This window comes from Pelobates fuscus, chromosome 8, assembly GCF_036172605.1.
Source record: "Pelobates fuscus isolate aPelFus1 chromosome 8, aPelFus1.pri, whole genome shotgun sequence".
In the NCBI taxonomy this organism is placed as follows: Eukaryota; Metazoa; Chordata; class Amphibia; order Anura; family Pelobatidae; genus Pelobates; species Pelobates fuscus.
Window position 1 is genome coordinate 158,722,467 of NC_086324.1, and position 23,982 is coordinate 158,746,448.

At 42.4% G+C, this 23,982-nt stretch overlaps 1 protein-coding gene across 2 annotated transcripts; it reads left to right on the forward strand.

Moving 5' to 3' along the window:
* The first annotated feature begins 4,881 nt into the window (after positions 1-4,881).
* On the forward strand, positions 4,882-21,528 carry AQP8 (aquaporin 8). 2 transcript variants are annotated; one of them, XM_063428968.1, is made up of 6 exons: positions 4,882-5,010; positions 8,783-9,041; positions 12,428-12,554; positions 14,441-14,655; positions 19,943-20,077; positions 20,858-21,528. In XM_063428968.1, exons 2-6 carry the CDS (start codon positions 8,791-8,793, stop codon positions 20,898-20,900), a joined length of 771 nt encoding a protein of 256 aa, XP_063285038.1. In that variant the 5' UTR covers positions 4,882-5,010; positions 8,783-8,790; the 3' UTR covers positions 20,901-21,528. The 2 variants fall into 2 exon arrangements, with proteins under 2 accessions (XP_063285038.1, XP_063285037.1); XM_063428967.1 differs by lacking the exon at positions 4,882-5,010 and adding an exon at positions 8,083-8,156.
* Positions 21,529-23,982: the final 2,454 nt, after the last annotated feature.

Genomic DNA, 23,982 nt, shown 5'->3' on the forward strand with positions numbered 1-23,982 from the left:
GGGTGAATTCTTGCGGGAGTTTAATGGGAAGGTGTTTTTTCGGGAGCCGGTGGCTTCGTCTCAGGAACTGGAGCTGTTCACGGACGCTTCAGGTAGCGTTGGGTTTGGGGCCTACTTCTCCGGGCAATGGTGCGCGGGGACTTGGCCAATGGAGTGGAGGGTCAGCCCGCTGATCCGCAACTTGGCGTTCCTCGAGTTATTCCCGCTGGTCGTAGCACTGTCACTATGGGGTCCGCAGTTGAGGGACAAGAAGGTCGTTTTCTTTTCGGACAATATGGCAGTGGTGGACGCAGTGAATGGGCTGTCAGCGTCCTCTATCCCGGTGGTTCGGCTTCTCCGCCGTTTTGTATTATTGTGTATGCGTTTCAATATTGTTTTTAGGGCCCGGCATGTGCCCGGTCTGTTGAATGTGATTGCCGATGCGTTATCTCGTTCGCAGTGGGAGAGGTTTCGGCAGGCGGCGCCGGGCGCACAGGAGGAGGGGATGTCTTGCCCGGAAGAGATGTGGCGGCTCGGGACATCATGCTTGGTGGACTGATACGGGACTCCCTGGCCCCCGCTACATGGACGGCTTACAGTAAGGTGTGGGGGGAATGGGAGGACTTGGTGCAACAGTCGGGGGGCCAGCCCTCGCGGGAGGGCCGGTTGGACACGCTGTTGTGGCTTGTGTGTAGATCGGTTACCAAAGGATCTTCAGCAGCGGTGATAGGGCGCAAGCTGGCGGCGTTAGCTTTCTTGTTTAAATTCAATGGTTGGGAGGACGCCACGAAACACTTTCTGGTGAGGCAGGCACTGAAAGGGTTAAGGAGGGGGAAAGTGTCGGTGGACTCCAGGAGGCCGGTGTCGTTTGCGCTGCTGCAACGGATTGTGGGGGCCTTGCCCGGTGTGTGTTTTTCGAGTTACGAAGTTCTGTTGTTCTCAGTGGTTTTTAGTTTCGCCTTTTTCGGGGCGTTTCGGATCAGCGAGCTGGTCAGCAGCAACCGCCAAGGGGCGGGGGGGCTTCAGGCAGCGGATGTGGAGGTGTGGAGTGACAAGGTGGTGATCAATTTGAGGCGGTCCAAAACGGACATGATGGGTAAGGGGACCTTGGTTACGCTGCGGGAGCTCCCGGGTGGGGGCACGTGCCCGGTCAAGTGCGCCACGGCCTTCCACGGAGTCCGGGCAACGGCCGGAGGTTCGTATTTTCGACACGAGGATGGTTCTTCGCTGTCGAAGTTCCAGTTCCTCAAGGTGATGCGGAAGGTTTTGGACAAGTTGGGAGTGGACCCAAGGCAGTTTGGGACCCATTCCTTCAGGATTGGTGCGGCTACGGAAGCGGCGAGGCTGGGGTTGGGTGATGATAGGGTGAAAAGGATCGGCAGGTGGGAGTCCCTGCGGTTCAGGTCGTATGTTAGGCCAGACAAGTTAGTGTGAGGCCTATGGGTGGTTCAGAGGGTTTGTTATGTTAATGTTGTGTCACGGTTGGAATTGTGTTTTATGTTTTACAGGTTGGACGGCATGGGTGGTTGGCCACTCATATATTTACTGGGCACATCGGAGAGCTGCAGTTCGACATCGGGGTCTACAGCTGGGCTTTCCAAGATCCGTGGTGCAACTCCGGTGGTTTGGATACCGGGGTTGGGGTTGGAATGCTATTTGTGGGGAGGTATTTCAAAAAATTTTGTTGGGCCAGGTCCCGGACATTGTGGTACTGCATGCAGGAGGCAATGATGTGGGGGCATTGCCGCAGAAAGTTTTGATAGAAAGTATGAAGAGGGATGTAGACAAGTTGCAGGAGTTAGTGCCAGGGGTTATAGTGGTGTGGTCGGAAATGGTTCCGAGGTTTTATTGGCGGCACGCGCGGAACCCCTCCGCGGTGGCGAAAATTAAGGGTAAGGTCAACAAAATCATGGCGGCATATGTGAGGCGAGTGGGGGGGGTTGTAATTAGGCACAGAGAGTTGGAGGATATGCTGCCAGGCTATTTCAGGCGGGATGGGGTTCACCTCTCAGACGTGGGCTTAGATTTTCTCCTGCTAGGTTTCCAGGAGGGCCTCCAGCGGGCAATCTTTTCCCTGGGGGGGGGGGGTGTCGCTCAGGAACTCGAGGAGTCGAGCTCAGAGCTGTGGCGGGGGATGGAGAGTAAAGTTGGGGGGAGAAAAGAGTGAGAGGGGGGACAGTTTGGAGTTCAGGGCTAATAGGTAGGCCTTTGGACTGGTTTGGTAGGTTCGAGCTCGTAGGTAGCTCCGAACCAGGGTGTGTAGGGGTGTCTCGGTATGCCCCTACACTGGTGGTGCCCTTTGGTGGCAATGGATGGTGCCCTTGGTGGCAATGGTTGATGCCCTTCGGTGGCAATGGTCATGTTTCAGGTTAAGCTAATGTGTTACAATGTTGGTGTATTATGTTATGATGTTACGTTGGGGTGGGTCATTGTCAAGGGGTTAAATTGTAAAATAATGTGGTAAACTGTGCAGGCCAACGTGGGCCTGTTGTGTGACAATGACCTTTATAATTCTATGTTAATTAATAAATAAAAGCTGTGATATAATTTTGCCAAAACCCAGGTGTCAGTGTCATTATTATAACTAAGTATGTGGTGGGGGGTTTTGTGCATATGCCGACAAGGACGACTGTGCACATGTCATGAAGCCCATGGAGCAGCGCAGCTAAGGGGAATGGGCCTTGACATTGCCAGGAGGCAGGCAGCTAGTTGTCAGTAGTTGGGGGCTGGTCTAAGGACATGGAGTGGGGAGGAGTTACTAAGGGGGTATAAGTAGCGGCCATTTTAGGTCTAACGGCACTTTTAATCCAAAGTTACACTTACCTGTTCGTTGTCCCACCCACCCTCCCTTTGCTTTCAGGTGTTTCCCGTTTGGTCACGGCGGCGGGGGATGGAGAGTAAAGTTGGGGGGAGAAAAGAGTGAGAGGGGGGACAGTTTGGAGTTCAGGGCTAATAGGTAGGCCTTTGGACTGGTTTGGTAGGTTCGAGCTCGTAGGTAGCTCCGAACCAGGGTGTGTAGGGGTGTCTCGGTATGCCCCTACACTGGTGGTGCCCTTTGGTGGCAATGGATGGTGCCCTTGGTGGCAATGGTTGATGCCCTTCGGTGGCAATGGTCATGTTTCAGGTTAAGCTAATGTGTTACAATGTTGGTGTATTATGTTATGATGTTACGTTGGGGTGGGTCATTGTCAAGGGGTTAAATTGTAAAATAATGTGGTAAACTGTGCAGGCCAACGTGGGCCTGTTGTGTGACAATGACCTTTATAATTCTATGTTAATTAATAAATAAAAGCTGTGATATAATTTTGCCAAAACCCAGGTGTCAGTGTCATTATTATAACTAAGTATGTGGTGGGGGGTTTTGTGCATATGCCGACAAGGACGACTGTGCACATGTCAAGGGAGATCACAGGTTCGGACATTCCCCTACAACCCCTACAGATGCTCCTACACCACACACTCACACCAGTACGCACATACAAACATTCACTCACCATTCATTTACTTACAGCAGCGAAAGCCCTTATACCACTACATTGGAAACGCACAACGGTCCCCACATTCCAACAATGGGTAGATAGAGTCGAAACCATCTATGACATGGAGATCATGACCGCCTCCCTGCAGGGGCGCTCCGACAAGTGTGCTCTTAGGTGGTTCCCCTGGAAATCATATCTGTCAAACAGGACGGCATAAGCCGCCATTAGAAGTCACACAAGGGTGAGACACCCGAGACGTGGCCACCTGCGGCCCACGAGTTGACCGCTGTTGGGGGGTGCTGTTGACGTGGTCGCGCGGGCCGAGGGGTCTAAGGCCGGACACCCCCGCCCCCCGTTCCCCTTGCCTACCCATCCTGATCCCCGAAACCCCCCCAAAAGAAAATTACTTGGACTAAAAAACTGTAGAGACATCCCTACTTACCCTGTCCTACACCCCATCCTACGACTGCACCCACTAGCCCCTGGGACTGACGGGACCACGACCCACCCATTATAAGCCCCGACATAAGGAGCTTCTCTACTAAGCCCCACAGTTCCACATACAAAGATGGGAACTGGTTACGCAAACCCCAGACCTCAATACCGCTCTCTTAAATTACCCACAGTTTTAACCTACCCTGTTGGAATTACCTATTTAGTTATATAAAAATTGGATAGAATGGTAACACGACTTATGCCTGGAACTAGACACTGATAGAACTCAGCTATTATGTATAAACTCAGCTATACACGAATATACTGTTGTAATACTTGAGACGCGGCTCTTGCATGAGCCTACAAATTGTCTATATTTCAAATACTTGTATTAATTGACTTTACCATTCGAAAAATAAAGAATTACAAAAAAAAAAAAAAATAATAATAACAATAACACATGGGCAACCAAATGCAGTGGAACGTGCAGTGTCCAAACGATATCCACCAGCAGGGGTTTATAAGACCTTACTGGAGTAACGTCCACCACCATTAACTATGTCCTTGGCATAAAGACTGGGTTACAGGGTTTCCAAAAGAAAAAAGGTTTCCACTCCCAGTATGTTTTGTATTAAGAATTTTCTTGAAGTATGACAAGGTCGATACCACGAAATGTGACAATGGAATATGTCGGCCACCAACATCTATTGTCTAAAGGAATTCGCTTGCTTTTTCATCCTCTGACCCTGGTCTTGTCTTTTATAATGTTGCACATATTGAGATTCACATATCAAAATTCTATCATGAGTTACTGAGTTAGAGGTGTGATGCAGTGGGAGTGGAGTTTGACTTCTTGGCAGGAATGTAATATTGACCGAGATAAGGCACTTTTTTTTCGAGATGTGATTGGACAATCCCCTCCTTCAGTCTACTTTTTATTGCGATCTTTTTTTTTTTGTCATTAAGATGTACTTGAGGAGACCGTCCCAATGCCACTTAGTCTCAATTCACATCTCTGACCTATCCAACAGGAGTCTCTTGTGACAAGTGAAGGTTTATGAATAACAGGTTGTGAAAGAATTCAAACACACAGGTGTTGCCTGGCCCTTGGATCACAGTAAGTAATTCACACAGGCATGCATCACTTCTTCACTATTCTGTTGTCATTTAAATTATTTGCATTATTATTTTCTATTACTTTATTATATAAAATTTAAATATGAAACTACACATTTCATGCCACTTCTTTTGATTTTTTTTTCAACTCGTAACATATGGAGTAATGCGGGTTTTAAAAAACAGTTTTTCTATAATGTAATCTATGTTTATATATTTTGTATTTATGTAAGATTCTAAAACTATTTTTAGATAGCATTCTTTTCTCTGTAAGAACTTTTAAACTGCTTGTTTTTGTTTTTTTAACCAAATCAACAGATATTAATTATTATTACTATTATACTATTACACAATAAAATGCTATTTATTGTTCCTGCACAGTAAGTGCTTTAAAAAACTGAGCTATCTCACAAGATAAGAGCTAATTATTTAAAGAAAGCAGGTTCTCTGAATTTCCGACACCCTGTTGCACTGATGGGGAATCTTTGACACTCCAGTTTTGGGGGATTATATGTCCCATTGCCATTGGGCGGTTTGATCATAATAACAATAGATTATAATGTTATTGTAGTGCAAATCATGGGCTATCGAAAACCATAGAAATAGATTGACATTTCTCTTGTACACAAACCTGCCATTAAACATTTGTTTGAAGTAGAACATTGTAGAAATGATTACATACAGAGTTGAACTACTATAAATAGGTTTTACACTTTTCCTTTTTAATGAGGTGTGAGATTGCTGTCGATTTTATTACATTAGATAAACTATTGCATACTTGTCATAGAGAAATACATTTTAGTGTTTGCCAGCTGTCGTGATATAAAATGACATGCTTTGCACCATCACCATAAACTGGGTGTAAACTAGGGGTTCATCCACTCAACAGTGGTTGTGGTGAACAGACACATACATTATAAAACAAAATCCCACATAGCCAAACTGAAAGAATTTTATAATTCAGTTCTTTTTCTTATTTTGGGGTTAAAACGTTGCAGTTTGCCTGTCGTTGCATCACAAATCACTGTTTAGTAAATAAACCCAGGTTGGCAAAGAATTGCTAGCATTGATGAGCAGCGAAGGAAGGAAATTGTCGTAGATCCGTGGTAGATTTCTGAATTGAGTTTAATCAAGTCAATTATTTTAATGTGACTGGTGTCCTTTAATCTTTCAAGTGCCTATTCAGAGTGCAATACTGTACACGGCATTTGGATCCAGCATTTAAAGAGTCAGAGAATACACTCTTTAGATTGTAAATTTGGTTTTAGTGTGTACGGACTCTAGACAGATATTAGGGGTGTCTTTGAACTCGTAATTGCTTGTTTGATTCCACTGCGGCACAATTAATCTCAGGGAAAATGATGGCCATTTGAGTAGTTTGATACATTATTGTAATATGGATGATTGACAGTATATAAGTAATCATGTCATATCTATCACACAAGCGAAATTAAAGAACAAAGATTATACAGTAATCCGGTTAAAGTTTCAGATTAAGATTATGTCTTCAATAAATGACATGGTGTTTTTGTTTAATATGAACCCTAATTTATTTTTATATATTTCACATATTTTAGACCCATGCTGGGATATCAATCGGAATGAATACTTCTTAAAATAACAATTAATTGATAAAAGATTACAAAGTACTTTATGGCGGCCAATTTTCTCAGAAATATATAATTCTCCACTAAAATGTGTTGAATATGTTGCCAATTGCTTTGATCTGTGGCTGTCTAGGTATTTGGATGTAATAGTTGTAGAAACATCCGTACATTTTCAAAGAAAGTGTGGAGGGTCTTATTAAGGGAAGATAGCTATAGATCCAGTATACTAAGGGTGGCATATGGAGAGGTTTATAAAGGTTCCATCAGGTTCTAAATGTGAAGTTATCACCATGGAAACCATGGGATGTATAGAAAACGTCCTCTACTTCCAGGATAATTTCTCCACATTTATGACTTCTGCTTTTTTCGTGTTTATTTGAAATATTTTCAGAAATCTCCCTCTTTTTCTTCTGAAACCAAATGAAAGGTGATATTGTATGGATTTACAATATGAAAGGCGACATAGTGAATGTTTGCTATCTTCAAAAAATAGAAAACATTCCGTTTGAGAATCTCCAGTGTAATATCCACGTAGGTTATTGGGCAATGCTGCCTGATTCGTGGGAACTTTGCACCTGTTCTCCCCAAATAATCGCACGTTCAGGGACAGACACCTGCAGGCTCATTCAGATACTCTGGAGAACGTTTATTGTCCTTGTGACACGTCACATTGGAAAAACTGTTTATTCCATGTCCATGCACTATCATACAATAAGGTTTGGAATGCTTGATATGAGATAAGCCTTGGGTCAAGGTTAGATATTATCCAACTGCCTGCTGACGGAACACATTTCTCATCATTCTGGGTCAAACACAGATTCAGTAACAAGTAGCTCTATAGCAGGAGTTGATTTAAGAGTTCTATTGTGCTCGGTCAAAAAAAAAAAAGAGGTTTGTAAAAAAAAAAGGCCCTCCACGTTTAACCTAAAGCATTGGTAGCTGATCTTGACACCACAGCATCCTGAGAAATGTAGGTTTCTAATATCTACCTGTCTGTTGCCAAGAACCGTATCACTAGTCTGAAGAACGAAAAGAACATGTAAAATTTTCTGCCAATCGGCGTACTGAGACTAGCTAGGTCATCGTAAATCTGGGCATTAGAATTGAAATCACCAAATGCTCTAACAGAGTCTTCCGTATGATACCTCATGGTGGATATTGAAACTCAACGCATTTTCTGATGTTTTTCTAACCAAAGCTGGATTACCCCAAATTACCATCAGGGGTAAAGGGAGGAAGGATGGAGGGTGAGAATAAAAGATAAGGGGGCGGAGATAAAGGAGAGACAGAGGAGAGGGGCCAAGTTAGGCAATCATTTTTTGGCACTCTATGCTGTTGTTGGAGTGCCACCCCTTCTCAGGTAACGAAGACATTGGCCCTCGTCAGTGGCATTTAAGGGGGTGGCGCTTCACCCTACCTGTGCTAATTGTTTCAGGAGTTGCCACATATAAACTGATAGACCGTGTCAAACATTTGACAATGGTTGTGCATAATGGCATAGCTGGCAATATCTCACCAGAACAATTGCGCTTTCTACCAGGTAAATTGATGACGAACTTCCATGTTAACGTCCAGGTCTTTTGGGAATTTTTTTTGTTTGTTTGTTTTTTTTTTAGCTCAGTGTAGTTCATTGTTTAGTATGTAAACCTCGGTGTGAGTATACATAGTCACAAAGGAAAGTATCAGATCTGCAAGCTCGATAACGAAATCTTAACTGCCCAAAACCTTGCACCTTTAGTCTCTGTAATCTCTCTGTGTTTATTGCCGGCTGTGAAATTATACATCTCCTGATTCTAATTATACCGTTAATCTCTGTGTGTTGATGTACCTGCAGTTAATCTCTAATGCCATAGGTGACTTTCTATATATGCATTTAATCTGAGTTTTAGGCATTGATAATAGTGCTTTACAGAGTTGCTTAGGATAATCCAAAATGCTTATATTTAACATTTTATTGTATATAATTTACATAATAATAATAATATATTTTATTATTATATACTTCTTGTTTTCACTTGTACCCTGTATACTAACATTTAAAAAAAATCTGCCATGCATATTGATATAAAAAAGATGTAACAAGAAGACTGACCGTGCTCACAGTAAATTGATATAATTTATTTTAAATGATAATGTATTTTTAAATCATTTTTCCTCCGTTTGTAGATAATAACATGTCAGACGCAGACATGACTGAGATACAATTCAAGGAATTTGAAATTGACAACAAGTCGCAGACGCCCAAAACACACTGGTACGAAAAATATGTCCAACCCTGTGTAGCGGAGCTGGTGGGCACAGCATTGTTTGTCTTTGCGGGCTGTGTCTCGGTCATTGAGAATGGAGACACGACAGGCAGACTGCAGCCAGCGTTGGCACATGGACTTGCACTTGGACTTACCATCGCCATCCTTGGAGGAATAAGGTTAGATTTGCATTAAATAAATACGCATTCATTATTTATTATAGATTTTTGTAGCCGAAGTTACTCCCTAAATCAGTAATGGTTCTTTAAGTGTGCTGTGCATCATGGGAAATATTCTGCACAAACATAGGCCATCCCTCGGTTATCTATCACTGTTCTTAAAGGACACTTTGCGATGTTTCTATCTTCTACAAGCATATTTATCTGTTATAGAAGTTTGGTTCCCAGTTTGATAACGCCAATCGTTGGGAGATATGTAATCAATCTGCCCTTGCTGTTACACATACGGGTATCATATTTATTTTTTATAATTTTTCATTTATGATTACTACATATATTTATATACATTATGTAAGAAAATAATGAGTCCGTTTCATCCTGGAGTGTCACTTTAAAAATAGACAAAATAAGCAGTTATCCCAAGGTCAGTTGAATGCTGGGAAATGTGCTTAAAGAGACAGGCCATGCAAGTGAAAATGTATTAGAAAATGATTTAAAGCACATTAATATGACATACAGGCAGTTTAATACAGCCTTGCGATTAATGGTAATAGAATGACAGATTAATTTTGAAATGCAAAATATATAAATATATCAATAAATTAAATATATATTTGGTGCAATATGTTTAAAGTATAATTATCTTTCTATTCGTGCTCTGCAATCCCAAATATAAGAGAATGTAAGCTAGGTTGAAGAAAAGCTTCAATAACAGTCTGAATGTAGAGATTGCTAGGTTTGATTTAAAGGTACACTCGAAGCACCATAACCACTGCACCGGATTGTCCGTAGGTGCTACACTCCCCAAGGTATGTCAAACCATTTGCCCATCAATCTCAAACTGAGAGTCAGGAAAGGGCTTTATGACGACTACAATGCACTTTGTTAGTTATAGTGCGTACAGTGCCCCTTTAACCCCTTAAGGACACATGATGTGTGTGACACGTCATGATTCCCTTTTATTCCAGAAGTTTGGTCCTTAAGGGGTTAAGGGATTTTATGTACTATTTTGTATTAGCTCTAGCCCAGGGTACGCCAAACTCTGGTCCTGAACTACAGTTCCCATGATTCTCTGACTATCTATTTCATTGAAAGAATCATGGGCGTTGTAGTTCAGCAACATCTGGAGGACCAGATTCTATAGAACCCTGCTAACCCATTATAGACTGAGTCCTGCCTGTCTGTGTTTTATTTCATTCTTTTCATGTTTTGCATCCAAAAACCCAGCAAGGCTGAACTGATAGAATCACTGCTCTCATGCAGAAAGCTCCTTTTTTAAATGGTGTCAGCCAAGCAGAAAACGATACAGTCCGTCACATCTAGCAACCTCTAGCAAGTCCAGCTGCTTCGCATTTTAATATCTCATGTCAATCGGGGGCGCTGGGAGACTCTGGACTGCAACTCCTATTAGAGCCAGCCAGCCTCTAGGTTTTGGATGACCTATGGCCGGCTCAGATTCATGAGAGCATATGTATACAGCATCTATAGCAGTAAAGGCTAAAGTTTGGCACTTCAGCTGTTGTGGACTACTTATCTCTAAACACTTAGCCATCCAGATATTCTACCACCCACGTAGGCATTGAGCTTTGTTTTCATAGTAGTGGAGATTGAGAAATGGGACAGGCCTGTCTAACCTGTTATGCTAAGGTGACCGAGTGCATTAAAGGCTGCCAGTCCCACTATGCTTTGCGGGATACATACTTCTTATTAATGCTGATGGGCAGCACACGAAAAGTGCTGACCTATAGTATGCAGCATTCATATGTAACATTCACGTGAAAAATGTTGCCCTGTAAGGACCCAGTTTATTAATCAAAGAGGAATCCTAAAGGTACTGCCTTAATTAGTAAACTGTTCTATCCCAGCAGCACTTGAATGCCCTATACCTACGGTGACTGTCCCACTTTTTTAGAACTTCGACCCAGAACTGCTCATTATGCAGGACTCCCCTATAACATCACATGCAGAGCAAGAGGAAGGTGTTAAATCTAAGAATTGTTGAATGAGGATTTCGCTGTGGGTCAAAAAGAAATATTTAGGGTTATTTACAAAAAAGAAAATGCAGAGTGAGTTTAAAGCGAATTTAATTTTTTTCTTTGTATTTCATCATTTTTATTGAGTATATATCAATAAAACAAATACTCAATAAAGTGAAATTAATTTCAAATTAAAAGTTAGAGTAGTTGGACTGAAAGGAAATCTTTCCATTTTGGCTATTTTGACCCTTTTAATTCTCACTTTATTGAATAAACGTTGTCCCACTAAGAATATAGAGGGGTGTATTCACTAAACACAAGATTTTAGTGAGTTGAAAGGCAAATTGCTAAATTCAGGCTAAAACAGCCAAGTTGTGATTATTATAGAGAACTTTTCCAGATCTGCACTTTTTGTCTAAACTTCGCAATTCTGTTAATCGCCGTAAAATGTTTAGTGACAGAGTTGGACACAGGTGGTCATTTTTCACTAGAATAGACGAATTGGAAAAAAATAACCAAATAGTCTACTTTTGGCTTAAAATGTATTTGCTTTTATTTTTGTTTAGTAATTAACCCCTTAAGGACACATGACGTGTGACATGTCATGATTCCCTTTTATTCCAGAAGTTTGGTCCTTAAGGGGTTAACCCCATTTTGTCTACTGATAGCAAAGTGATGCAAAAAAAAAAAAAAAATACAATTCTACAGGGCATATCTTAATAGCGCAAACATGAAATCAGTTTTATACCCCACATCGTGCACTAGAGATCGTGCACTCTGTTGGCTTTTAAAGTTTGTTTATGGCTACAGAAAACGCTAAATTCTGCAAAATCAGGAGTCTGCGGTAACCATTAACTGACATTTACGCTAAGAAAAGTAAATTGTTTTGGCTTAGAATCTTGGACAAGATAAGAAGCAACAATATTGCCTTTTTGCACTCAGTAAACTGTTTGTCACTTTGTACTTAAGAACAGGGTTCTCTGGTGACACTGAGTGTGCAGGAGACCCATACTGTACGTAGTATAATATTCGGAAGCCTCCTATCAGCACCTGCTCCCTGGAGAGCTTTATGGGGTATAATCACTAAACAACAAATTGGAGTGAAATGAAAACTGAATTGCCAAATGTAGACAAAAATAGTTGCTTTGGAAAAATTCTCCTACTCAGTCATGGCTCGGCTATTTCGGCCTACATTTCGCAATTTGATTTTCCGTTCAAAGCAATTTGGTGTTTCCACATGCCCTCTAAAATATCATTCAGGACAGCACAAAAAGTCTTAGTTAAGTCTTTATAAAAAATACACATTTAAAGTGTCATACCAGAGAAGACAGCCAAGCTCACGCAGTTACACCAAACTATGATGCCATCTTAAGATTCCACCCCTCACCTACACTGTTTCTGTTTTTACAGCGGTGGCCATTTCAACCCTGCAGTGTCTCTTGGTGCGTGGATTATTGGAGGACTCAACCTCATATTGGTTATTCCTTACTGGATTTCCCAGCTCTTTGGTGGGATGATCGGGGCAGCACTGGCCAAGGTAAGTTTGCATCCATTTATCAAATACTTCATGGGCAGAAAAACAACGTAATATACAGTGTGTGTGTGAGTGTATCACAGAGCTCCACAGCAATAAAACTCACAGTAATATACAGTGTGTGAGTGTATCACAGAGCTCCACAGCAATAAAACTCACAGTAATATACAGTGTGTGAGTGTATCACAGAGCTCCACAGCAATAAAACTCACAGTAATATACAGTGTGTGAGTGTATCACAGAGCTCCACAGCAATAAAACTCACAGTAATATACAGTGTGTGTGAGCGTATCACAGAGCTCCACAGCAATAAAACTCACAGTAATATACAGTGTGTAAGCGGATCACAGAGCTCCACAGCAATAACACTCACAGTAATATACAGTGTGTGTGAGTGTATAACAGAGCTCCACAGCAATAAAACTCACAGTAATATACAGTGTGTGAGTGTATCACAGAGCTCCACAGCAATAAAACTCACAGTAATATACAGTGTGTAAGCGTATCACAGAGCTCCACAGCAATAAAACTCACAGTAATATACAGTGTGTGAGGGTATCACAGAGCTCCAGAGCAAGAAAACTCACAGTAATATACAGTGTGTGAGCTTATCACAGAGCTCCACAGCAATACAACTCACAGTAATATACAGTGTGTGAGTGTATGACAGAGCTCCACAGCAATACAACTCACAGTAATATACAGTGTGTAAGCGTATCACAGAGCTCCACAGCAATAAAACTCACAGTAATATACAGTGTGTGAGTGTATGACAGAGCTCCACAGCAATAAAAATCACAGTAATATACAGTGTGTGAGCGTATCAGAGCTCCACAGCAATAAAACTCACAGTAATATACAGTGTGTGAGTGTATGACAGAGCTCCACAGCAATAAAACTCACAGTAATATACAGTGTGCAAGCGTATCACAGAGCTCCACAGCAATAAAACTCACAGTAATATACAGTGTGTGAGTGTATGACAGAGCTCCACAGCAATAAAACTCACAGTAATATACAGTGTGTGAGTGTATCACAGAGCTCCACAGCAATAAAACTCACAGTAATATACAGTGTGTGAGCGTATCACAGAGCTCCACAGCAATAAACTCACAGTAATATACAGTGTGCAAGCGTATCACAGAGCTCCACAGCAATAAAACTCACAGCAATATACAGTGTGTAAGCGTATCACAGAGCTCCACAGCAATAAAACTCACAGTAATATACAGTGTGTGAGGGTATCACAGAGCTCCACAGCAATAAAACTCACAGTAATATACAGTGTGTGTGAGGGTATCACAGAGCTCCACAGCAATACAACTCACAGTAATATACAGTGTGTGAGCGTATCACAGAGCTCCGCAGCAATAAAACTCACAGTAATATACAGTGTGTAAGCGTATCACAGAGCTCCACAGCAATAAAACTCACAGTAATATACAGTGTGTAAGCGTATCACAGAGCTCCACAGCAATACAACTCACAGTAATATATAGTGTGTGAGGGTATCACAGAGCTCCACAACAATAAAACTTACAGTAATATACAGTGTAAGCTCCTCAGTCATAAAATTCAACAATATGCACCAAATTTAATTGCATTTTTTTCCGATTAAAGAAAGTAAGAAAAAAGCAAATGAATGTGATTTGTCTTTAATGGTTTTACATGAATAGCTCTCAGTACAAGGATGAAGAACTCAGGGTAGTTCCCCACTGCCAGCCACGATCCAGCCACTCCACCATAATCTAAAGCCTCTGACATATAGCTATAATACAGAGCCCCCTGGGTATCCATAACATGCCATGCCCCCCTGGTAGGATATACCACATGCTGCTTGTGTCACGGTAAGTGTCTGGATTAATGGGACTCTCCTCTCTGGTTATTAGGCCATAACACTGGGCAGCGTTTATAATGCGTCCACGGGAGCAGCTTTCACAACGGTGACCAGAGACAGTGAACTCCCCCGGGCGATCGGCGCCGAAATCATCATGACATTCTTCCTGGTCATGGCGGTCTGCATGGGCGCTATCAACAAACAGACAAGCACGCCACTGGCACCATTCTGCATTGGGTTCACTGTCACCGTAGACATTTTGGCTGGGTAAGTTAACATGACCTTAATATACTGACTTCACGTACACAGCGAATACTCAGTACTATCCCGTACTAACCTCTGTATGTACACAGCAAATACTTAACACTACCCTGTACTAACCTCTGTATGTACACAGCGAATACTCAGTACTACCCCGTACTAACCTCTGTATGTACACAGCGAATACTCAGTACTACCCCGTACTAAGCTCTGTATGTACACAGCAAATACTCAGTACTACCCCGTACTAAGCTCTGTATGTACACCGCGAATACTCAGTACTACCCCGTACTAACCTCTGTATGTACACAGCGAATACTCAGTACTACCCCGTACTAACCTCTGTATGTACACAGCGAAAACTCAGTACTAACCTGCACTAAGCTCTGTATGTACACAGCGAATACTCAGTACTACCCCGTACTAACCTCTGTATGTACACAGCGAATACTCAGTACCACCCCGTACTAACCTCTGTATGTACACAGCGAATACTCAGTACTACCCCGTACTAACCTCTGTATGTACACAGCGAATACTCAGTACTACCCCGTACTAAGCTCTGTATGTACACAGCGAATACTCAGTACTACCCCGTACTAACCTCTGTATGTACACAGCGAATACTCAGTACTACCCCGTACTAAGCTCTGTATGTACACAGCGAATACTCAGTACTACCCCGTACTAACCTCTGTATGTACACAGCGAATACTCAGTACCACCCCGTACTAAGCTATGTATGTACACAGCGAATACTCAGTACTACCCCGTACTAACCTCTGTATGTACACCGCGAATACTCACTACTACCCCGTACTAAGCTCTGTATGTACAGCGCGAATACTCAGTACTACCCCGTACTAAGCTCTGTATGTACAGCGCGAATACTCAGTACTACACCGTACTAAGCTCTGTATGTACAGCGCGAATACTCAGTACTACACCGTACTAAGCTCTGTATGTACAGCGCGAATACTCAGTACTACCCCGTACTAAGCTCTTTATGTACACCGCAAATACTTAACACTACCCCGTACTAACCTCTGTATGTACACTGCAAATACTTAACACTACCCTGTACTAACCTCTGTATGTACACAGCGAATACTCAGTACTACCCCGTACTAAGCTCTGTATGTACACAGCGAATACTCAGTACTACACCGTACTAAGCTCTGTATGTACAGCGCGAATACTCAGTACTACCCCGTACTAACCTCTGTATGTACACAGCGAATACTCAGTACTACCCCGTACTAACCTCTGTATGTACACAGTGAATACTCAGTACTACCCCGTACTAAGCTCTGTATGTACAGCGCGAATACTCAGTACTACACCGTACTAAGCTATGTATGTACAGCGCGATTACTCAGTACTACCCCGTACTAACCTCTGTATGTACAGCGCGAATACTCAGTATTACCCCGTACTAACCTCTGTATGTACACAGCGAATACTCAGTACTACCCCGTACTAACCTCTGTATGTACACCGCAAATACTTAACACTACCCCGTACTAACCTCTGTATGTACACAGCGAATACTCAGTACTACCCCGTACTAAGCTCTGTATGTACAGCGCGAATATTCAGTACTACCCCGTACTAACCTCTGTATGTACACCGCAAATACTTAACACTACCCCGTACTAACCTCTGTATGTACACAGCGAATACTCAGTACTACCCCGTACTAAGCTCTGTATGTACAGCGTGAATACTCAGTACTACCCCGTACTAACCTCTGTATGTACACAGCGAATACTCAGTACTACCCTGTACTAACCTCTGTATGTACACCGCAAATACTTAACACTACCCCGTACTAACCTCTGTATGTACACAGCGAATACTCAGTACTACCCCGTACTAAGCTCTGTATGTACAGCGCGAATACTCAGTACTACCCCGTACTAACCTCTGTATGTACACAGCGAATACTCAGTACTACCCCGTACTAACCTCTGTATGTACACAGCGAATACTCAGTACTACCCCGTACTAACCTCTGTATGTACACAGCAAATACTCAGTACTACCCCGTACTAACCTCTGTATGTACACCGCGAATACTTAACACTATCCCGTACTAACCTATAATGTACACTGCAAATATTTAATACTACCCCCTACTAACCCCACATGTACACAGCGAATACTCAGTACTACCCCGTACTAAGCTCTGTATGTACACAGCGAATACTCAGTACTACCCCGTACTAACCTCTGTATGTACACAGCGAATACTCAGTACTACCCCGTACTAAGCTCTGTATGTACACAGCGAATACTCAGTACTACCCCGTACTAACCTCTGTATGTACACAGCGAATACTCAGTACCACCCCGTACTAAGCTATGTATGTACACAGCGAATACTCAGTACTACCCCGTACTAACCTCTGTATGTACACCGCGAATACTCACTACTACCCCGTACTAAGCTCTGTATGTACAGCGCGAATACTCAGTACTACCCCGTACTAAGCTCTGTATGTACAGCGCGAATACTCAGTACTACACCGTACTAAGCTCTGTATGTACAGCGCGAATACTCAGTACTACACCGTACTAAGCTCTGTATGTACAGCGCGAATACTCAGTACTACCCCGTACTAAGCTCTTTATGTACACCGCAAATACTTAACACTACCCCGTACTAACCTCTGTATGTACACTGCAAATACTTAACACTACCCTGTACTAACCTCTGTATGTACACAGCGAATACTCAGTACTACCCCGTACTAAGCTCTGTATGTACACAGCGAATACTCAGTACTACACCGTACTAAGCTCTGTATGTACAGCGCGAATACTCAGTACTACCCCGTACTAACCTCTGTATGTACACAGCGAATACTCAGTACTACCCCGTACTAACCTCTGTATGTACACAGTGAATACTCAGTACTACCCCGTACTAAGCTCTGTATGTACAGCGCGAATACTCAGTACTACACCGTACTAAGCTATGTATGTACAGCGCGATTACTCAGTACTACCCCGTACTAACCTCTGTATGTACAGCGCGAATACTCAGTATTACCCCGTACTAACCTCTGTATGTACACAGCGAATACTCAGTACTACCCCGTACTAACCTCTGTATGTACACCGCAAATACTTAACACTACCCCGTACTAACCTCTGTATGTACACAGCGAATACTCAGTACTACCCCGTACTAAGCTCTGTATGTACAGCGCGAATATTCAGTACTACCCCGTACTAACCTCTGTATGTACACCGCAAATACTTAACACTACCCCGTACTAACCTCTGTATGTACACAGCGAATACTCAGTACTACCCCGTACTAAGCTCTGTATGTACAGCGTGAATACTCAGTACTACCCCGTACTAACCTCTGTATGTACACAGCGAATACTCAGTACTACCCTGTACTAACCTCTGTATGTACACCGCAAATACTTAACACTACCCCGTACTAACCTCTGTATGTACACAGCGAATACTCAGTACTACCCCGTACTAAGCTCTGTATGTACAGCGCGAATACTCAGTACTACCCCGTACTAACCTCTGTATGTACACAGCGAATACTCAGTACTACCCCGTACTAACCTCTGTATGTACACAGCGAATACTCAGTACTACCCCGTACTAACCTCTGTATGTACACCGCAAATACTTAACACTACCCCGTACTAACCTCTGTATGTACACAGCGAATACTCAGTACTACCCCGTACTAAGCTCTGTATGTACAGCGCGAATATTCAGTACTACCCCGTACTAACCTCTGTATGTACACCGCAAATACTTAACACTACCCCGTACTAACCTCTGTATGTACACAGCGAATACTCAGTACTACCCCGTACTAAGCTCTGTATGTACAGCGTGAATACTCAGTACTACCCCGTACTAACCTCTGTATGTACACAGCGAATACTCAGTACTACCCTGTACTAACCTCTGTATGTACACCGCAAATACTTAACACTACCCCGTACTAACCTCTGTATGTACACAGCGAATACTCAGTACTACCCCGTACTAAGCTCTGTATGTACAGCGCGAATACTCAGTACTACCCCGTACTAACCTCTGTATGTACACAGCGAATACTCAGTACTACCCCGTACTAACCTCTGTATGTACACAGCGAATACTCAGTACTACCCCGTACTAACCTCTGTATGTACACAGCGAATACTCAGTACTACCCCGTACTAACCTCTGTATGTACACAGCGAATACTCAGTACTACCCCGTACTAACCTCTGTATGTACACCGCGAATACTTAACACTATCCCGTACTAACCTATAATGTACACTGCAAATATTTAATACTACCCCCTACTAACCCCACATGTACACAGCGAATACTCAGTACTACCCCGTACTAACCTCTGTATGTACACAGCGAATACTCAGTACTACCCTGTACTAACCTCTGTATGTACACCGCAAATACTTAACACTACCCCGTACTAACCTCTGTATGTACACAGCGAATACTCAGTACTACCCCGTACTAAGCTCTGTATGTACAGCGCGAATACTCAGTACTACCCCGTACTAACCTCTGTATGTACACAGCGAATACTCAGTACTACCCCGTACTAACCTCTGTATGTACACAGCGAATACTCAGTACTACCCCGTACTAACCTCTGTATGTACACAGCGAATACTCAGTACTACCCCGTACTAACCTCTGTATGTACACCGCGAATACTTAACACTATCCCGTACTAACCTATAATGTACACTGCAAATATTTAATACTACCCCCTACTAACCCCACATGTACACAGCGAATACTCAGTACTACCCCGTACTAAGCTCTGTATGTACACCGCGAATACTTAACACTATCCCGTACTAACCTATAATGTACACTGCAAATATTTAATACTACCCCCTACTAACCCCACATGTACACTGCAAATGCTCAGTACTACCCCGTACTAACCTCAAATGTACACTGTGAATACTACCCCATACTAACCTCACGTGTACACAGCGAATACTTAGTACTACCCGTACTAACCTCACGTGTACACAGTACTGCTACATACTGACTTTATGTATACTGCGAATATTCAATACTACTATTCATACTAACTTCACATGTACACTAGGAATACCCACTGGTACAAGGAATGCCCAGTACTAACCCATTATCCCATTCTAATCTTACACAGACTTTGGAAATAGCCAACATCAAATGCAAACATTGCTATAATAGATCATTCCTTTGCCCCTTCCTCATTTGCGGGGTGTATCTTTCTCTGCCTCTTATAATTATTGCAGGGGTGCGATCTCTGGAGCCTGTATGAATCCTGCCCGGGCTTTCGGTCCAGCCGTGGTGGCCAACTACTGGGATTATCACTGGTTGTATTGGGTTGGACCCATGGTAGGAGGTCTGTTGGTTGGAGGAATCATAAGGTAGGTTGATGCGGAAAGCAAGAGAGTCAGTGTTGCTGGTCTGTGTATGAATTATGTGCATGTATATATATATATATATATAATGTTGATATAAATGACAAAAAGACAAAACCTTTTTGTTGGGGGTAATAATGAAGAACAGACTGATTTGTATTACTATGTAGCTAATGTAAAGTTAGGACTTTATTTTTGTACAAATTGTCTGTATTTAAATGACAGTTTAAGTACCTTGCAAAAATTTTACATTACAAATACTTTGTCACGGAATAACTTTGCTGACACTACAGGTTACATTTCCCATGACGCTAAGGCAGCTTTTAAACTGCCCTTTTGTCATTCCGGGAATAATACAGGGTAGTCCACATCAGCTGGAGTCCCAAACAATAGTCATCATTCCTATTTTCCATTTTTTTGTGAAAAACAAGGAGTAGCCTAGACTCACTAGACTAGATGGTGCCACAGCTGCTGTGAATGTTGATTCCATGATACTTAGCAAGCTAGATGGATTGTGGTTAGATGGTGGCCAGACAACCATAAGTAACATAGCCTGATCATTCAGCCTGATGACCACTCAGAGGTCCTAACATTTATATTGTGGTTATACTGTGGTTTGCCAGCACTCAGGACATTGATTAGCAGTTGTTTTAATAATTGCTTCAAAATGTCCCATCTTCTGGAATTAATTTCCCTGTGCCAGCTACTTCGATGAATCAGTCTGAGACTAACTCTATTATAAACCAGCTGTGAAGCTTTCTAACAATGATCTTATCTCTTTCATAGGCTTCTGCTGGGAGACCAGAAAATACGCCTATTTCTGAAGTGACATCACTAAAAAGGTTATGTCCGCTCAGAATATATACCAGGACATTGTATCTTAACCTCAACTCATGAACCTTCAACAGAGTCCAAGAGAACTTGGCATGACCAAGATTTGGTGACCACTTAGCGTTCTGTCAACTATCGTACCATGGACAACTTACAGAGCTTTGGATAGGAGAACAACATACATTTTAAGGAATTACAAGCCTCCCTATTATCACAAGGCTTGTAACTGGACTACAAAATCGTAATCTTATCACTGTATAACCTGCGCAAATAGTTCAAGATCTAGTTTTGCTCCTACCCCAGAGCATTCTTTGATATGTCAGCCATTTTGCCGATTTTCTTTGTCAACATTATATTTCAGAAACGTAGATCCCTTCGAAACAATAATGTTGATTTTACAGTCATGTTGCTGACAGAAATCTTAATACCCCTAAGACATTTGACCACTGTGTGGTTAGGTCCTAAAACTCTTTAATTTCAAATATTTGTAAAACTTGTTCTAATTTTTTATTATTACAAATTGCATGACCCTGGGAACTGACCTGGTTGAAAAATATTATTGCATAATAATCAGATCTTTAATTGAATGTTTACGTACAATAGAATCCCTCCTTTCACCATACCGTATGATGCAGTAGCTTAATAGAGAGTAAATAAAATAAAAGTCAATATAATGCTAGAAAGGACAGCCTTTTTTTAGTGTAGCATACATGAACAACACACCATTTGTGAATTCAAGGCTTCTGATTTGTTACTGGACTTAACATTATTTGTGACAATGCATTACAAGTGTGACACAAAAATAAGTATGGTGACTTGAGTATGCAGCATTTTATCAAAATGAATATGTTGTAAATATATATATTTTTATAGTATTATAGACTGTAGCGGGTACGCTAACAGGGCCATATATGCCGTAATGACTACTAGAGTTGAACTAACAATGTTTGTATGGGCATGGTGGGAACAGTAATACGAGCTGTTTAAATACGATATTTGGAATGGGGGCACAATGGAAATTAAATGAACAATTTTGCAAACAGTTTAGTTTTCATACTGATGTATAATTTGTAAAGAAATTATTATGATATATTAATAACAATTGGCACTGTTTCCCAGGAAGTGCCTTTGAATAATTGAAAGAAAGAAATAAAACTCAAATGTGTGTCTGTCTTCCATACTCAACAAATATTTACCAAGTGTCCCTTTAAGTGCTACAAGGTAATCCATTTTGTTTCTGATACAGTAGACGGTGCCTTACAATGCACCAGAGTTTGGATTCAAAACCTGCTCCATTCACCAGCTGAAGAGTAAGGTAGATATGTGAAGCCATTTTACCCCACTCCCTCTAGCATGTAAGCTCATTGAGCAGGGCCCTCAACCCTTCTGTTCCTGTGTGTCCAACTTGTCTGGTTACAACTACATGTCTGTTCGTCCACCCATTGTAAAGCGCTGCGGAATTTGACTAGCTCTATAAATATCATATTAACAATAATAATAATGGGTGAAATGTAAAACTGTATATTAATTTTGTATGTAAAAGTAACAATCGTGGCCAGGGTTCAACTGAAGCTTCTGGGTTTGAGAGACAAGCTCCACATGACACAAGTCCACCAGAATAGGAAGTGGTATGGAGCTCTGTCTTCCCCTAAATTGAGAAGATCTCAGAGATGGACCTTCCTGTTTTAGCCAGTTATATGCCCTTTGTGGGTTTGTTATTTTAAACATCCTGGTCCATGTCCCATTCAGAATTCAGCCAGATGATTCCCAGGAGGATATAGAACATGTAGATCTATGGAATTCACAATGGCATACAAGATGAAACCTATCACCTTTTAGTAAAATGTGTCTAAAACGTGAAAGTGATATTGCTTCCTAATAGTAGACTTTGCTTGGACAACTGTGATCTTTGATATTCAAGGATGAATTGTTTGTACTAAAATAAACAGTATGCAACAGTAGGATAGTTCATTGTTGGCCATAAGCGTGTAAAAATATATATATATTATTATTTATAAAGTGCCTACAAATCCTGGCACTAGTTAGGTTGACTAACAGACATGTTTTTGCAACAAGGCAAGCTGGACACACAGGAACAGAGTGTGCTGAGGGCCCTACTCAAACAAGCCTACATTCTAGAGGGAGTGGGGTAAGTGGTACAAGTGGTAAGGCAGGGCTTGACAAATATGTTTGGAATCTAGGAGCTAAAAAAGTTAGGAGCCAGTTTTCTTTTAAACTAGCAGAGAAAAGGCAGTGTTTACATTGCTGCCCAGTAACACCTCTAGTGACAGTCACTCAGGCGGCCACTAGAGAGTCCTGTGTCAGTGCTCTGCATGGAGGCGCTGAATGTTACTGATACCGGAGAAACTGACGGAAGCCAAGCACAGAGAGATGGACACAGGTTTCTTCAGGAAGGAAGATCACTGCTCCCTCGCGCGCTGCTCCAGCCTGCCGCCTCCATGCAGCCCAGGGAAGCCGTCTGCACGATATCCAGGGCGGCCACCTCCACAAAACCCAGAGTGGCCAACTCCACGCTCCCTGAGCTGGCCACCTGCACGACTCCCAGGGTGGCCGCCTCCACACTCCCCGAGCCTCCACAAAACCCAGGGTTGCCACTTGCACGCTCCCTGAGCTGGCTGCCTGCACGACTCCCAGGTTGGCCGCCTCCACACTCCCCGAGCCTCCACAAAACCCAGGGTTGCCACTTGCACGCTCCCTGAGCCTCAATGAAACCTGAGCTGGCCGCCTGCATGCTCTATTGTTCCCCCATCTTGTCGCTTTAGCTAAAGGGCTTCAAATTAAAGACGCCAGGGCATAATTTCTAGTCAGCATGGCAACCTGGCGCCTGGGATTTGTCGAGCCCTGAGGTAAGGTGAGGATATATTTTGTACATATACACATACATCATGTATATATTCCATCTAATTTCAGTTATATTCCAAAGTCCAGATGGGAGATAGCACAACGTGTAGTTGAGAATAACACAGCTAAAATCCTGTGGGACTTCCAGATCCAGACAGACAAGCAAGTAGTGGCCAACCAACCTGACATCATGGTGGTAGACAAGGAATGGAAGATTG